General features: G+C 33.3%; 1 protein-coding gene across 5 annotated transcripts in view; it reads right to left on the bottom strand.

Moving 5' to 3' along the window:
- Positions 1-18,125: 18,125 nt before the first annotated feature.
- Positions 18,126-18,737, bottom strand: part of LOC110707562 — a 44,544-nt gene continuing 43,932 nt past the window's right edge. For all 5 annotated transcript variants that reach the window (XM_021885582.1, XM_021885581.1, XM_021885579.1 and 2 more), the window contains one exon: positions 18,126-18,724. In XM_021885582.1, the coding sequence (XP_021741274.1) occupies positions 18,687-18,724 (38 nt within the window). In that variant the 3' untranslated portion in view covers positions 18,126-18,686. The remainder of the gene's footprint in view (positions 18,725-18,737) is intronic.

Below are 18,737 nucleotides of genomic sequence, written 5' to 3'. Positions count from 1 at the left end.
TCTACACACACCAGCTCTAGTATGACACCGAAAAAACCGTCGATCTTCCCCATCCCAAATATACCAAGCAACATGGGCCCCGAAACTAGGTATAACGCTCCCATCCTCGGGCCCACCGTCCATCGGCCCCTGAACAAGCCAAGTCGCTGCAGATCGAGGTGGTCGGGAACTCGTAAATCTCCCATCAGGACCTCTCGTCACAACAGGCGGCTGCTCCTCAGCATCAGCCTCACCCTCATCTACATCATCCTCAGGTCCATCATCCTCGTACCTCGAACTCGAACCCGAACCCGGAGTCCCATAATCACCCACTACCCTGTCGCGCTTCGGTACTGAACTACCTTCCCGTATACTAATCCCCCTATCTCTCCTAATTGATGCGTTAATACCGCGTGATCTAGCATGTCGTGGACCAGAACCCTCAACTACATTCTAAATTTAAAATAAATTATAATATTAATAATAAAAACAAAATAGGTGATGCAAACAAAAGAAAACCAATAATGTGTTCTATGTATCATTTTAATAAAATCATTACGAGTATTAAACAATAATAATAAACAACAATAACAACAATAATACCTATCTTTTTACACTTAGAAAAACCAAAGGAGTACTACGACTTATATTTTACTAGTAATATTTAATTATAACATTAGACACGGATTTTTTACACAAACTCAACAACAATCTTATCTCAGATCACTTGCATTTGTTTGCTTTTTCACCCATGGGCTGTGGGATTTCTTCTCCTGGATTCGTATATATGTAATTTGTCTTAGTTAGGTTCTGTTGACATACACACTTGTGATTCCCTTGTCTACTGTAGTCCTATTTTCAGATTTCTTTTTATTTTACACACTTAGCTAGACATTTGAGTACGGCAGCGTACTCTGATCCCACTAATTGACACTCCAATACTTAATTAGCCTAAAGGGGAGTGAAATTCAACATATCCCATGACCCATGACTAAATAGAAAACTAAGTCGTTACCACAACGCTTCATATTTCACTTATTCAACTCAGTATGCCTCTTTGCTACCATAAAGCTTATGCCGAGCTACTGAGATTCAAGTATAAATACCCTAATTTTCTCTAAAACTTAATCTCAATCTACAAAGCTTTAATTTTTCTGATTGTAGGAAAATTATATGCCCATATAATACTTAATCATATCACAAATAAATTCATCATTACCGTATAATAGAGATAAAAATACTTAAACTCACCATCAATTCCAACACCAAATTGAAACAAATAGCAACACAAAACTGATAATCAATCATCAAAAATACACACCCAAAAATCAAACCCCACATCTCAACGACAGCAATTAAACAACAACAGCAGCAATAATAAACAACAGCAACATCATACGAAAAACGGGCGTAAACGCCCAATTTTTTCGTCGAATCTAGGCTGAAACGCCTAGATTTTTCGTATAATCGTATGGATAAACGAAAATTCTAGGCGTTTCAGCCCAGATCTAGCGAAAAAATTAGGCGTTTCCGCCAATTCCAGAAAAAAAAATATATACTCACCTTGTCTCCGACGACTCCTTCGACGACGGCCTTTCCCTTGTCCTTCCTCGTCATTTTCGCGCCTTTCCCTTGTACGTGGTGGTTGGTGGGACGTGGTGGTGGTAGTGGTGGGTGGTTAAAGGGCGTGGTGGTATGTGGTTAAAAAAGGAGGCGGTGGTGGGTGATTAAAAGAGGAGTTGGTGGTGGGTGGTTCAAAGAGGAGGTGGTGGTAGTGGTGGGTTGTAAAAGAATGTGGTGGTGGTGTTGGTGTAGAGAGAGAATTGTTTTTAAGAGGGAGGAGAGGGAGTGAGGGTTTTGGGAGGTAAGTAGTGTTTGGGAGGTAAATTCTTTTATTTTATATAAGGGCAAACTTGTACAATAAATTTTATTTGCGGGCGTTAGTCGGAAAATCGAGGGCGATATTTAACAACCCCCTTTTTTTAAGAATAAATAATTACATTTAGCATTAATATAAGGTTTACTTTAGAACTTTGACATGGAGTTTTTATTTATTAATTGTGTAGTATGGATCGTACTAATGTATGACTTTGTTTTTTACTTGAATATTAAATTATTCATGATTGTAAATATTATGTTTATACTAATTAATTATTTCATCATAAAAATACAGATTCAAATAATTGTTACAATAATGCAGCACCTTGTTATAAATATACATATAAAACGACAAACATTTACCGTCGTTGTTTCACAAAATTTTGAATAATTTATATGATTTAACGAGGGATAATGTGGTCGTTATTGAATAAAAGTTTGTCATGTTATGATATTTAATTACGACAACAAGGTGCATCGTCGTTAATAAATAACGATGAGAAGATTTTTTGTCGTTCTTAAGTAACGACATATATGAATATTGTCGTTAGTTGTTAACGACGAACATTGTCCTTATAACAAATAATGAGGAAACCTATTACATCAACTTGACGATGAAATTTTTTTTCGTAGTTAAAAGTTTAACTACCACTTTTTAGGCTTATACCGACAAATTTGTTTGTCATTAAAAACCCTTTTTTTAGTTGTAACTAGTTTCAGAATCGATGAAAGAAATAACCTTAATAACAAAAATCAATTTGTTTGAGGATTAACAAGCCTTTAATTCCACGTAAAAAATTCCAAGTTGGAGTGTCCGTTTATCCAAAATTAAATTTGGCCACAACACTTTCTTTGTAAACAATGTAATGTTCAAGAAATACCGCATGATCTTCCGAAATAGTGAATTTTGTCGAGGGTACTGAAGAATTCCGAGGAGTGTATTTGACGGTGAGTATAATGATGATGATAAAAGTGATAGGGATTTGGATGACATTTTTATTTGACAATGAGTATTTGAAGATTGACAAATAAAATGATTGAGAGTAGAGACTTGAGAGGTAAAATGATCTAATTGAGACATCTTTATAAATGGAATTGATTGAGATGAATTAAACCTAATGCAATGCACGAAGAGGTACCTATTAGCTTTAATTTATCAAAACAAAAAAGACATTCAGTCTTTTAATTATCTAAAACCAATTAATGAAATATGTGCCTCTTCATGTACAACGATCCCAAATTAGATACACGCACTATACTAATTTTAAGGAAAAAAAATGAAGTGACTATTCAGAGGGAAATGAAATGACTGTTAAGAGCCAAGGGCAAATGAAGTGACTACTACGATAATATTAATTAAATACATTTACAATCTTAAATTTCGACAACACAATTGCTCACATATCTTATAATCAAAATCAGAAACAATTTCATTATAACCATATAAGAAAACCACATTGACAATACCAAAACCAGAACTTTTTAGATTGTTTACATAAATATACAAAATTAAATTTCCAAAACACAATATGATTTCCATATTATTAATTTAATCTAAATGTTTCTAATAGTGCAAACATGAGAATTTATAAGCAATGATATTTTCTTCCTAAGGTGCGAATAGAGCATGAATCTCATATTGAACTCTGTAAATATGACAAGTTACTTTGTCCTTAAAAATAATGTTAAACATTTCTCAATGAATGTTTTCTGGATTAGGCGTTGGACAAATATTTTCCGTTGTAGATCTAAAATTCCAACGGTCATAAAATGTCGTTTCTAAATTCATATCTTGTAACCAGTTTCTGAGCCTATGAAAGAAATAACCTAAATAACCAAAATTAATTTGTTTGAGGATTAAAAACACTTCAATTCTATCCTCCACATGCAACAACATTCAATGTAAAATATCTCCAAGCTAGAGTGTCCGTTTCTCCGAGATTAAATTTGGCTACAACACGTTCTTTGTAAATAATGTATTGTTAAAGAAATACCACATGATCTTCAGGAATAGTAAATTCAGTCGAAGGTGATGAAAATTTTGGAAGAGTGTATTAGACATGAGTTTGATGATGATGATGATGATGATAGTGATAGGGATTAGGATGATATTTTTATTAGACAATGAGTATTTAAAGAATGACAAATAGAAATGGTTGAGAGTTGAGACTTGCTAAGTAAGACATCTTGATAAAGGGATTAAACTAAGCTGAATTAAACCTTATGCAATGCATGAAGAGGAAACTATTAGCTTTAATTATCAAAACCAAAAAGACATTTAGTCTTTTAATTATCTAAAACCAATTAATGAAATAGGTGCCTTTTCATGTACAATGATCCCAAACTAGATACATGCACTATATTTATTTTAGGGGAAAATGAAATAACTATTTAGAAGGCAAATGAAGTGACAACCACGATAATTTTACTTAACATTCATTTACAATCTTAAATTTCGCCAACACAACTGCTCACATATCTCATAATCAAAATCAGAAACTATTTCAACATAACTATATAAGAGAACCACATTGGCAGAGACTTACAATCAAAACCAAAACTAAAACTTTTTAGATTGTTTACATAAATTACAAGATTAAATTTCCAAAACACAATATGATGTCCCTATTATTAAGTTAATCTAAATGTTTATAATAGTGCAAACATGAGAATCTTTAAGTAATGATGTTTTCTTCAATTCCTAAGGTGCGAATAGAGCGTGAATCTCATATTGAACTCTGAAAAGCTAACAAGTTACAATCTCCTTAAGAGTTGCGTTATACATTTCCCAATGCATGTTTTCTGGACTAGCTAGGCCTTGGACAGATATTTTCCATTGTAGATCAGAAATTCCAATGGTCATACAATGTCGTTTTAAAATTCCTATCTTGTAATCTGTTTCGAAGCCTATGAAAGAAATAACCTAAATAACGAAAATCAATTTGTTTGAGGATTAACAAGCCTTCAATTCTATCCTCCACATACAACAACATTCCATGTATAAAATTTCCAAGTTGGAGTGTCCGTTTCTTCGAGATTAAATTTGGCTACAACACGTTCTTTGTAGACAATGTATTGTTATAGAAATACCGCATGATCTTCGGGAATAGTAAATTCAGTCGAAGGTGCTGATGACTTTGGAAGAGTGTATTGGACATGAGTTTGATGATGATGATGATGATGATAGCGATAGGGATTAGGATGACAATTTTGTTTAACAATGAGTATTTAAAGAATGACATATAGAAATGATTGAGAGTTGAGACTAGAGAGGTGAAATGATCTAACTAAGACATCTTTATAAAGGGATTACACTAAGCTGAATAAAACCTAATGCAATGCACGAAGAGGTAACTATTAACTTTAACTTATTAAAACCAAAAAGACATTCAATATTTTAATTTATCTAAAATCAATTAATGAAATAGGTGTCTCTTCATGTACAATGACCTTAAATTAGATACATGCACTATACTTATTTTGAAAGCAAATGAAGTGACTATTCAGTGGGCAAATGAAATGACTACCTCGATAATCTTAATTTATATACATTTACAAGATAAAATTTAGACAACACCATTGCTAACATATCTCATAACCAAAATCATAAACAATTTAAACATAGCCATATAAGAAAACCACATTGACAGAAACTTAGAACTAATACCAAAACCAAAACTTTTTAGATTGTTTACATAAATTTACAAAATTAAATTTCCAAAACACAATATGATGTCAATATTATTAATTTAATCTAAATATTTATAATAGTGCAAACATCAGAATATCTAAGCAACGATGTTTTCTTCCTAAGGTGCGAATAAAGCATGAATCTCATATTGAACTCTGCAAATCTGACAAGTTTCATTCTCCTTAAGAGTTGCTTTAAACATTTCCCAATGAATGTTTTCTGTACTAGGCCTTGGACTGATATTTTTCGTTGTAGATCTGAAATTTAAACGGTCATACAATGTGGTTATTAACTTCCTATCTTATAACTCGTTTCTGAGCGTATGAAAGAAATAATCCAAATAACTAAAATCAATTTGTTTGAGGATTAACAAGCCTTCAATTTGGTCCTCCATATACAACAACACTCCACGTAAAATTTGTTTAATTTGGAGTGTTTGTTTCTCGAAGATTAAATTTGGCTACGACACGTTCTTTGTAGACAATGTATTGTTCAAGAAATACCGCACGATTTTCAGGAATAGTGAATTCAAGCAAGGGTTCTAAAGAATTTGGAGGGTGTATTTGATGGTGAGTTTGATGATGATGATGATAGCAATAGAAATGGAGATGACATTTTTGTTTGAGAATGAGTATTTGAAGAATAACAAATAGAAATGATTGAGAGTTGAGACTTGAGAGGTAATATGATCTAATTGAGACATCTTTTTAAATCAAATAGATTAAGATGAATTAAATCTAATTCAATGCACGAAAAGGCAACTATTAGCTTTAATTTATCATAACCAAAAAGACATTCAGTCTTTTAATTATATCTAAAACCAATTAATGAAGTAGGTGTCTCTTCATGAACAATGATCCCAAACTAGATACATGTACTATACTTATTTTGAAGGAAAATGAACTGACTATATTCAGAGGGAAAATGAAGTGACTGTTAAGAGGGCAGATGAAGTGACTTCCTCGATAATCTTAATTTACATACATTTACTGTAACACCCCGTCCTTATCAACGAAGAAATGTCAGCGGAATAACATCCAGACGGAAATGTCACTTAAGAAATGTAAAGAGATGTACAAAGGAAAAGCCTAATTTAAGTGTTTCATAACAAAGTAGTTAATACTAGGTGCAAATGTGGTCTTTAAAGGCTTATTTAACTCAAAACATTATCCGAGATACATCAAAAGTCTTAGTACTAAACCACCTCCATCAAACCAAACCAAAGTAACAAAAGTAGTTTAGAGATACACTATTACATAGAAGGTCTGTCTAACACTGTCCTCGTAGGAGTCTATAATAGCCAACATAAGGGGATAGGTCCTAAAGCTAATCCTCACTAACCCAACCTAGACGGTGATTATTCTATAGTCACTCGATTGACATCTGTAACACCACAAAAATTCCACAATCAGTGGGGTGTAACTAGTAGTTCTCCCAAAAACATATAGAATCGCATAGTATACATGAAAGATTACGTCATTATAATGCAACCGAGAAACATAGAAACTCACAACATAACAAGTTTAATCTTCTAATTCATTAGAATCACATAGCTTGCTGCTGCTGCCAGGTCACCATGCTGCTCCTGTTGCCTCCACTGTTGCTGCCTGGGCAGCACGCTGCTGCTGCTGGCCTCACTGCCTGCTGCCTTCACTAGTTGCTGCTGCCTTCATGCTTATTGCCTTCACTGCCCTCTCCTTGCTGCTGCCTTCACTGCTCCCAGCTAGCTGCTTGCTACTGCCTATACTGTTGTTGCCTCACTGCCTCTACAGGCTGCCTGCCTTCCTCGCTGCCTGCTGAAGGTGTTGTTCTCCTGCTTGTTGCCTTCTCCGTTGTCGTTGCTGCCTGCTGGGTGAAATTAGCCAGGGTGCTGATGGGATTGTTGTGTTGTGGCTGTGGTTATGTTAAGGTGCTGAGGCATAGGTTTGGTAGGCTATGTTTTTGTTGTTATGGCTTGTAACTTTTTTTTTATGTTTTGGTTTTCTTGTTGCTTTTTTAGCTTGGTGACCTTGTTATTTTGGTTTGACTTCTAGCGTGTTGTCCTTCCCCTTGGGTCGGGAGTGCCCCTCCTAGAGGGTAGCTCCCGTCTTTTGAGGTAAGGTAGCCTTCTCTTTTACTTGGTCCGAGTTCCAAGGGAACCCTTCCTAGAAGGTGGCTTTTGGGTCTTGGACCTTAGGCTAGGGTTTGTGCCCTTTGATCGTGTGTTTTATACTGTACTTGTCATATTTTTGGCTTGTTCTTTGGTAATACAAATTTTATTTACCAAAAAAAAGTTTAATCTTCTAAGAGAAACAACATGAGTAAATGTTTAAGATTTCACTCTTACACCTCATAATTAAAAATAGCTCAAAACAATAGAAATAAAACTTAAAGTAATTATTCAAATAAAATAAATTAAGGTTTAATAAATGCTAGTGGATCCCGCAGCCCATTTCCTAAGGTTTGTCAAGGCGAACCTCTAGACGATCCCGCAGCCGTATGTGTCTAAGAATGGCCAAACTTCCAGTTTGCCTACTGGAATTCCGCAGCTCGAGTAGTTCCGTACGACATCAATTAACCTAGGTGATACTACTTGAATCCCGCAGCCCAAGTAGTTGGCATGTTCTAACCATTGAATCCCACAATCCAATGGCTTCTTACACTCAATTATTTAAGATCAATAATAATATAATACCTCCTCAAAAATCATCCAAAAATAGTAGAGAAGCCAAAACGGCCTTACACTCATGCTCATCAATCAAACAAAATGTACCAGTTACACACAATTTACATACAACCAATACAACTAAAAATCACATCAATAACCTCTCGTTCAACAATGTAAGCATATATAATAAGTCCAGAATACTGAAATTAACTTGGTTATTAATACTACAAAGCTACTGTTGACACCAATTCCTCCTAAGCATTTCTGCTAGCCGACCAATTATTGACATAATCATAGGATTACAACTAAATCAATAAACTAGGATGGGTTTTTATTCATTTTACAACCTAGTTGTTTTAGAAATAAAAAGATAATATACATGGCTAGCAAAGTAAGAATTACTAAGCTTATAACTAGGCAATTATTTCACCTCCATGGTTACAGCTAGTAAGTTAGGCAAGCCTAGAATATTAACTAAGTAAAGCTACATGAATATACAAATGACTACAAGACAATTACATGTTTATCATGGGCAAAACATAATAATCATACTCCAACTCACGGCATACCCACAATATAGTAATTGAAAATTAGATAATACACCCGGGTGCACCATGTTCATGGTGCACCCGGGTAAACAAAAAAGGCGGAAAGAACATATAATGTTTGATAAAGAACATACCTATGTTTAACAAAGAACATACCTTTAATATGTTCTTTGAGTGTGATCAGTGTGTTCTTTGAGTAAAATTATATGTTCTTTACATTATAACTTATGTTATTTAACATATGTTGATAAACATATATTTTTTTTGGGGTTTAACAATACAAATTATGTTCTTTGAATTTGGCGTGTATGTTCTTTAAGGTCGTAATGACGTCCAAATTCTATTTTTATTATCATATGTCATATTTAAATTACTTTTATTATCATATATTCTTTGAGTTTGATTAGTGTGTTATTTAGGTATTAACTATATGTACTTTACAATATAAATTATGTTCTTTTAACATATGTTATTTTGAAATTTGATATTGAAATCTTAAATTATTTTTAATTGAAAATAATATTAGAGTAAAAAAAACTAAATTATTATGGGAAGTTGAATTTTTTTTTGGAGAGATAGAAAACTATTTTTTGGGGAAATGATATTTTTGGTAAGGATTTTTTAAGAGTTGATCAATATTGGCATGACTCGCTTCCCGACCCGATCCGGCCCGAAATAGGGTGGGTATAGGCAAACCTAAAAATGCATTTTTAGTTAAAACTCGAATCGGGTTCGAAAAAAGCCCAAAACCCGCTACTTTTCTACGGGTTTGGGCACGAGAAATTATGATATGGCCCGGCTCTACTCGATTTTTTATCACCTCTAAATTTTTTCCGTTAATAATGTGTAATTTTTCAGAAAATTTTATTAAGTTTTTATCTCGTTCTTTTTATTATATCTTTATGTTCTTCGGTAATGCATGTTTTTGTCAAATACAAACATGTTCTTTGTCAAATACAAGTATGTTCTTTATGAAACACAAGATGTTCTTTCCGCCTTTTTTTTTTTATTTATCCGGGTGTATGATGAGCATTGTACACCCGTGTGTATAAACCACGGATTACAATATAATTTCTCACCCCTAAATCCTAAGCATGAATAACTATCAAACAAGTAGCATAATTATCCTAATCATATACTTGTCATAGTTCCAGGTGCATGGTACAACAATCTACAATGCTAGTCATTTCGTAAACTAACAATTGCATACTTAAAAATAATCACGAGGACATATATATTGCAAGAGGAACCACGCGCCTAACATGATTGATACTATATAAAATTTAATTAACAACTAAATCCTAGCACTTTCTAACTAATAATCTAACACCCATACTATGAAACTCTAAGCTTAAGGGATTATTGTGCTAGTTACCTTATTGTAGAGTAGAAAGTTGTACAAGAAAGACCAAGAACGATGCTCCCCCCTTCAAGCTCCTTCCCTTGAGTATAATAGATGAATTTGAGTGAAATTTTGCGAGGAAAAATAAGAGGTTTTGGGCAACCAAGACTCACGACATACTACTTCCTAATATAGATGAATTTAGAAGTTGAATGGAGTGGGAACTTGAAGAGCTTACAAGAATAAGAAGTGATTGAAAGTTAATAGGGTAATGAAATAAAGTGGGGTTAGGACATCCAAAGGTTAGGACTAAACCAACAATGATCTCTTAATCTCCTCACATTATTAGTGCCCATCTATCAACTTTCACGAACAAAAAAAAACTTGGTTTCAAGAAGTGAGAGTTGGTCCAAAAACAAAGATAATAAGACAACACTCTACCTCTAATAACATACTAATCATGCATTAATTAACCACATACGTACCATACAAATTTCCCAACTAATATTTATAAGCCGACAAGATACGATAAAATATATACGTATATTTATTTTCGTAATTAAAGACAATAATTTATCAGAAAATAAGTTACTAGGGAAAATTACTCGCAAAAGATATTAGCTCAAGATACGAGGTATTACATTTACAAGCTTAAATTTCGACAACACCATTACTCGCATATCTCATAATCAAAATCAGAAACAACTTCAGCATAACCATGTAAGAAAACCACATTGACAGAAACTCATAACCAATACTAAAACCAAAACTTTTTAGATTGTTTACATAAATTTACAAGACTAAATTTCCAAAACACAATATGATGTCCATATTATTAATTTAATCTAAATGTTTATAATAGTGCAAACATGAGAATCTCTGAGGAATAATATTTTCTTCCTAAGGTGCGAATAAAGCGTGAATCTCATATTGAACTTTGCAAATCTGACAAATTACATACTTCTTAAGAGTTACGTTATACATTTCCCAATGAATGTTTTCTGGGCCTTGGACAGATATTTTCCGTTGTAGATCTGAAATTGCAACAGTCATTTAATGTCATTTTAAAATTCCTATCTTGTAACTAGTTTCGGGGCCTATAAAAGAAATAGCCCAAATTACCAAAATCAATTTGTTTAAGGATTAACAAGCCTTCAATTTTATCATCCACGTACAACTACACTCCACGTAAAAAATTTCCAAGTGGAGTGTCCATTTCTCCGAGATATAAATTTTTTTGGCTACAACACGTTCTTTGTAATTAATGTGTTGTTCAAGAAATAACACATGATCTTCTGGAATAATAGTAAATTCAGTCGAGGGTGCTGAATAATTTAGGGGAGTATTTGACAATGAGTTTGATGATGATGATGATGGCGATGGGGATTGTGATGAAATTTTTATTTGACGGTGATTATTTAAAGGATGACAAATAGAAATGATTGAGATTTGAGACTTCAGAGTTAAATGATCTAACAGACACATTTTTATAAAGGGAATAGATTAAGATGAATTAAACCTAATTCAATGGACGAAGAGGCACCTATTAGCTTTAATTTATCAAAACCAAAAAGACATTCAGTGTTTTAATTATCTAAAACAATTAATGAAATAGGTGTCTCTTCATGTAAAATGATCCCAAACTAGATACATGCACAATACTTATTTTGGGGGAAAATGAAGTGACTCTTCAGAGGGCAAATGAAGTAATTGTTAAGAGGGAAAATGAATTGACTACCCTGATAATCTAAATTTACATACATTTACAAGCTTAAATTTCGAAACCACCATTGCTCACACATCTCATAATCAATATCGGAATCAATTTCAACATAACAATATTAGAAAACCACATTGACAGAAACTCAGAACCAATACCAATGAAGTCCACATTATCAATTTAATCTAAATGTTTCTAATAGTGTAATCATGAGAATCTCTAACCAATGATGTTTTATTCCTAAGGTGCAAATAGGGCGTGAATCTCTTATTAAACTCTGCAAATCTGACAAGTTACATTCTCCTTAAAAGTTGCGTTAAACATTTCCCAATGAATGTTTTCTAGATTAGGCCTTAGATAGATATTTTCTGTTGTAGGTCTTAAATTCAAATGGTTGTACAATGTCGTTTTTAAATTCCTATCTTGTAAAATAATCCAAATTACCAAAATCAATTTGTTTGAGGATTAACAAGCCTTCAATTCTATCCTCCAGTACAACAACACTCCACGTAAAAAATTTCAAAGTGGAGTGTCCATTTCTCTGAGATTAAATTTGGCTACAACACGTTCTTTGTAAACAATGTATTATTCAAGAAATACCGCAGGTTCTTCTAAAATGGTGAATTCAGGCGAGGGTGCTGAAGAATTTGGAGGAGTATCTGACAGTGAGTTTAATGATGATGATTATGATGGCTATAGGAATTGGGATGCCATTTTATTTGACAGTGAGTATTTGAAGAATGAAAAATAGAAATGATTGAGAGTTGAGACTTGAGAGGTAAAATGATCTAACTGAGACATCTTTATGAAGGGAATAGATTAAGATGAATTAAACCTAATACAATGCACGAAGAGACACCTATTAGCTTTAATTATCAAAACCTAAAAGACATTCAATATTTTAATTATCAAAAACCAATTAATGAAATAGGTGTCTCTTCATGTACAATGATCCCAAACTACATACATGTATTATACTTATTTTGGGGGAAAATGAAGTGACTACTCAGAGGGCAAATGAAGTGACTACCCAAATAATCTGAATTCCACCCCCCCCCCCAAAAAAATGAAATCAAAGAAAAGATAATTTTCTACAAAATGCCTTCCAACAGATAGCAGATAGAAACAGAAATTAAGCTAAATAATCCAGAAATATCAAAATCTGCAAAATACCCACCAAAATGCATTCACAACTAGCAGATAGAATCACATATTAGGATAACAAAAATAAAGAAATATCAAAATCTTCAAAAAATTTTATAAATTAGAATTAAAAAATTAAAAACAAAAGATGGAGAGAATACTAGCGGGAAAGTCGGACGTTTGTGTTGGATTTCTTTTCTCAATTAGATTAATGGCAGTCGCCGGAGAGAAAAGGGGTTGATGTCACAACAATAGTGTTTTGGGTTGCTGTTTGAGAAAGAGATAAGGGTTGATGTCGCATGTTCTTGTGGTGTTTTGGGTTATTGTTTGAGAAAGAGATAGGGGTTGATGTCGCAACAGAGATGGCGGAGAGAGAGGGAGAAAGAGATAGTGGTGTTTGGGTTGCTGTTTGAGAAAAAGATAGGGGTTGATATCGCATGTTCTAGTGGGCTTGGTAAAAAAATAAAAACTGGTAAACGAATCTGGATACAGGTACTTTAGTTAGACCTGTATCCAAATCCATTTTTTACTACAACGTTAACACTAATATAAATGAATTTTGCTATGAAAGGATGATTGTACGAACGTCAGAGGAAGATACGCAAAAGACATTGATTTTATGATTGTTATTTTAATGAACTATGAATTATGATTATGATTATGATTATAATGAATGAACTTAAAAACCATGAAATAGAAGTTAGCAGATGATAGGCTAGTAGAGGTTCTTAAATACCAACCACGACCTAAAAGATTTAATCACTTCAAAAGTTAAGTTTTGAACTAATCGTTGATTAATTCTTTGGATAAGAATCTGCACCCACTTGGTTTTATTGTAATAAATAAATAAATAAATAAATAAAATAAATAAATTATAAATATAAATATAAAATCTCAAAAGATTCATTTTGATTGAGTCCATTATGTCAGTAGGGGTTATGCTAGTAAGGCAAAAGAGTAGTAACCCATTTAATGACACTCCTGCCTCCATCGTTGCATCTGCTTTCATTTCCACCATACAAAAAGTTAAGCTTAAACCACGATTGTAAACTCTTTCAAGAATTCCTTGCTTCTCATCATCATCATCTTCACTGTTTTGTTTTGCTTCTTGGCTTCCTGATATTCTTACAGTGAGTTTTCCTACATTGCCCTTGTGGTACTACACTAGGAATTCTATAGAAGAAAGGAAAATTGATAAGAAGGGGCGAACTTTGTGAACACAGCTAGAATACATGATGTTATACCCTTTCGCAAGCTCAGCGACTTGAAACCGAGTACTGTCATTAGTAGGCGAAGCCGGATTTTCCTCACGTGATTTTGGAGGAAATAAACAGCACCGGGACGTGACATATGTCATTCTTGGTGTCTGTTTTAGTATTATATATATATTGATTAATTGATATTGATTACTGATTGATTAAGAGGTTAAGAACTTAAGATTCTTATTTCATGCAAATAAACAAATTAATATAAGTGCAAGCGATTTTCTTAAAAAATGTTGAAAGAAGTCAAAATTCCATAAAAAAGCCCCTTTTATCAAAATTCCCCTTCTACCGTCCACATTAGCAGAAAAAAAAAAAAAAATTGACCTATCTTTTTTTAATGAGTCAACACAAAATCGCTGACTCAACTAGCGGTTGAACTAGTTGAACCACTAACTGAGATAGCGGTTTCTAATCAAATGTGCAAATTTGTTTGTTTCCTTTGCCTTCTCATCCTCAATTAAAAAAAATAGAGCATCACTTAGCAAACCTTGCTTCCGGGATTCCTATGCCATATCCTCTAGCAAAGTAGCACATCCAAGACCCACCCTCACATCAACCACCAGTAACTGTGTAGGTGTAGGTTTCTTTCAAAACCAAAGGAGGAAGTTTGTTTCAAAGAAAATCAAGCAGATATGAGAAAGAAGCTAAGATTGATTGTTGGTTGTTTTCCACCTCCCAGCGCAGCTCCTCGCCACCACTACTAGCGGTTAATTTAGCCTTAAATTCATTTTGCTTATTCAATTGACGTATAATAACTGTATGAATTTGATTATTGCATTTAAAAACCTGATCCCGCGGTGTATTAAATCTAGGTTCGTTTGACATTTTTTGATCCAAAATTATGAGTTTATTATTATTGTATTTTAAGAACTACTAATTGAATTAGCGGTTTTATACTTAAGAAAACCGCCAATTTAATTAGCGGTTTAGAGATGATTGAAAAAAGGCCCGTTGATATGAATGGTAATTTGGGAATTTTGTTAAAAGGGACATATATATTGAATATTTACATATTTACAGCATTATTTATGAAAATCACCCTATAAGTGCGGAAATAATTTTTAACGGCAAACTTATTTTATAGCGATCACAGTGACCAGTACACCATTACATACTACTTACACAGTTGAATAAAATGACATTTATACTCCTAGATAATTATTTTTTTCTGAAAAAAAAAAATATATTTTTTTTAAGGAAACCCCTAGATTAATATTTGTTGATCATTTCTACCTTCCCATTCCTTCCTCTTCTCCCTCATCCAAACAAGGGAAACTGATTTTCTTCTCCCTCATCTATCTCACTCTCCAAAGTTTTTCAACGTCGTCGCCACCCTCAACGCCATCCCGTTCCCTCATCCGCCAAGCATGTTTTTTGTATTACTATTTATTGGGTTTTGTTTTACTCTAAATTCACATCCTTCGTAATTCGCATGGGGTGGTAGAATTGGATTACTGTAGTTTTGCATTTGTACACTAATTTTGCATTCAAAATCATATGTAATTTGGAATGCTATTTACTTAATTTGATATTTAATCTTAATGTTCATTTTGAAATCCTTTGATCGTGGTTCCTCTAACCTAGGATGGTTCTTCTAATTAGGATGATCTAGGAAAAAAAACCCAAAAAATAAGGATGTTTTTAATTTAGTTATGATGTTTTCAAATAGTGAGGATGGTTTTTATATAGTTTGGATGTTTTTCTTGAGTTCAGATGTTTTGGATGATTTACGATGATATTGCAAATGTTTTTTTTATTTAGTTATGATATTTTCAAATAGTGTGGATGTTTTTATATAGTTTGGATGTTTTTCTTGAGTTCAGATGTTTTGGATGATTTATGATATTGTACAGTTATGATGTTTTTTATTTAGTCATGATGTTCTCAAACAATGTGGATGTTGTTATATAGTTTGGATGTTTTTCTTGAGTTCGGATGTTTTGGATGATTTACAATGATACAGCATAGTTAGGATGTTTTTGATTTAATTATGATGTTTTCAAACAGTGTGGATGTTTTTATATAGTTTGTATGTTTTTCTTGAGTGCAGATGTTTTTGATGATTTACGATAATATTGCACAGTTAAGATGTTTTTCTTATTTAGTTATGATGTTTTCAAACAATGTAGATGTTTTCATATAGTTTGGATTTTTTTTTTAGATGTTTTTGATGAGTTGGTTTTGCGGAATGAGCACTGAAGGAATATCAAATGGGAAAAAGTTCACCGAAAAACGTGCTCAGAAGTTTATGTTGTCATCTTTGATTGACAAAGAATTTAATGTTTCTCTACCCACAATTGCATCAAATATGTTATCTCACCTTAAGAAGCACTTTGACAAACTTTCTATGGTATGCTTGATGTTGAAGAAAGCTTTATTCTATCTTTAGAAAGTATTTGATTCTGTTTGAAGACGTCGTGTTAAATTATCATCGCAGGAAGAGAAGTTCGAAGTATTCAAGAATACGAATTTACTCGAATGTTAAATGTTGAGACTAATGGTTACAATCTAATACCCGACTTCAGAGACCCCGAAAAGGTTTCATCTTATAACTCCTATTGACCAGAATCTTAATATATACGTAAAACACCCTTGTCGTTCTTACAATTTTTTTTTAGCCAAATTTTATTTCTCAGGAGGATAAAGATATGTATAAGCAGGGAACAGGCATCTACATCGGGGGTTATACCATATACGCTTCAACAGTATCTTGACGCTAAAGAATTGGAAACAGAACAATGTGGCGTCTTCTGTGACATCCTCATACGTAAATTTCTGAATATTAAATTTATTGATCCATTGGTAAGTTAAACATCCCATGTGTCTTTTTCGCTTTATTTATTTTGATTCTCGCTTCATTACGCACAACCCATATCTTTGTTTGATTTGGATTGGAATTCTTACAGAACGAATGTCCTTTTCCGGGACTTTAAACTTGATATTTTAAGTTGTGCTCCATTTGTGAAAATAACACAACACAAGTAAGTCTTATTGCCTGTTGGATTGATATGTATCGAACCACAAAAGTTGACAAGTTCTGGCAGCTATTTTAACATGGGCCATCTTAGTGGTCTTTTTTTGTTAATCCAGATTAACATAGGAGTCCATGACGATCATCACTTCTTTTCAATTCATGTTGAAGTTAAACATCATGCGATCTACGTCCTGCATTCGCTTTATAGCACATGAGAAAGACAACAGAGATGATCACCTGGATGAGAAGATTGTCCAAGGTTATAAGGTCGTCCAATATATAGGATTTATATAGCTAAAATAGGATGGAATATTGGATGGAGATGTAGTAGCTCATAGGATCAAAGCAGGTTAGTTGAAGTGGAAGAGTGCTAAGGAAGTTTCATGTGATCCTGACATGCCTTATAGATTGAATGGTATATTCTACTGAACGATAATTAGGTATATATTGTTATATGGTACCGAATATTGGGCTGTGAAGCATTATCACGTGCATAAGATAAAATGTGAGAGATGCGTAAATCACGATGGGTGTGTCGCCATACAAGAAAATGATCGATTGAGGAATGAGATAAATAAGAAGACAGTAAGGATTACTTCCATTGAATAAAAGATGAGGGAAAATTGCCTAATGTTATTTGGCCATGTACATTAGTGGAAAAAAAGGATTTGTAATTTGCAAAACTATGTTGGTTACAATAAACCTATTTGTAACAAGCATAACAAGATTCATTAACAATAAAGTAGCATAATTAGTAGAATATAGATGGTTTTTGAAACGAGCAAGAAACTATCAGTTACAAATAATATAACTCCTTTACAAATATTGTATTTTTTGTAACTGACACCTTTTGCCCGATATAAATTGCTCGGTCAAGGAAAATATAAATTTCCATTCGTAACCTACATTTTGGCCATTACAAATAAATGTTTATTTAAAAAAAAAAAAAAAAAAAAAACGTCAATCTTCACTTCTTCATTTTGACGCTAGCCTTCACCTATTTAATTGCTTCCTCTCTTAGCTTCCACCCTCTCATCTCTCGTCTCCACCGCTGAATGACCGTCCCAGCCGTCTTCTCATTAATTTGTTGAAGAAATGCTTACATATTGTCCACTAATCAATGTACAATTAAAGAGATTGATCAATTCGAATTATTGGCAGTTTTATACAAGGCGAAAAAGGAGGAGAGGACAGTGGATGGAACTAGCTTGTATTTGGTTAGTTGGTCACATGTCTCAGTGAATTTACCATAAACTAGCAACATCTGTTTATCAGTACACAACTTCAAGAATTAGCTGTCTAGCCGTAAAAGTTCTACTACGTATAATAGTAGTTTTCTAGCATTTACACAAACACAAACTCCAGTTTCAACAACAATCTTTCAACCTAAATCAAACATCTCCACCTGAGGCCCTAAACCGAGTTCAATCAAGAACCATTTTACTTTACAGCTTAAGGAACAAGAATCGAGCAGCTACCCCATTAAAGCATTCACATAATTATGCTCGAGATGTCATCTCAATTTCAAATTGTCCATCTGCACAACATAG

This window comes from Chenopodium quinoa, unplaced genomic scaffold (genome assembly GCF_001683475.1).
Source record: "Chenopodium quinoa cultivar QQ74 unplaced genomic scaffold, ASM168347v1, whole genome shotgun sequence".
Lineage (NCBI taxonomy): Eukaryota > Viridiplantae > Streptophyta > Magnoliopsida > Caryophyllales > Amaranthaceae > Chenopodium > Chenopodium quinoa.
The sequence above is the reverse complement of the archived record's forward strand: the minus strand, read 5'-3'. Positions and strand labels throughout refer to the sequence as shown.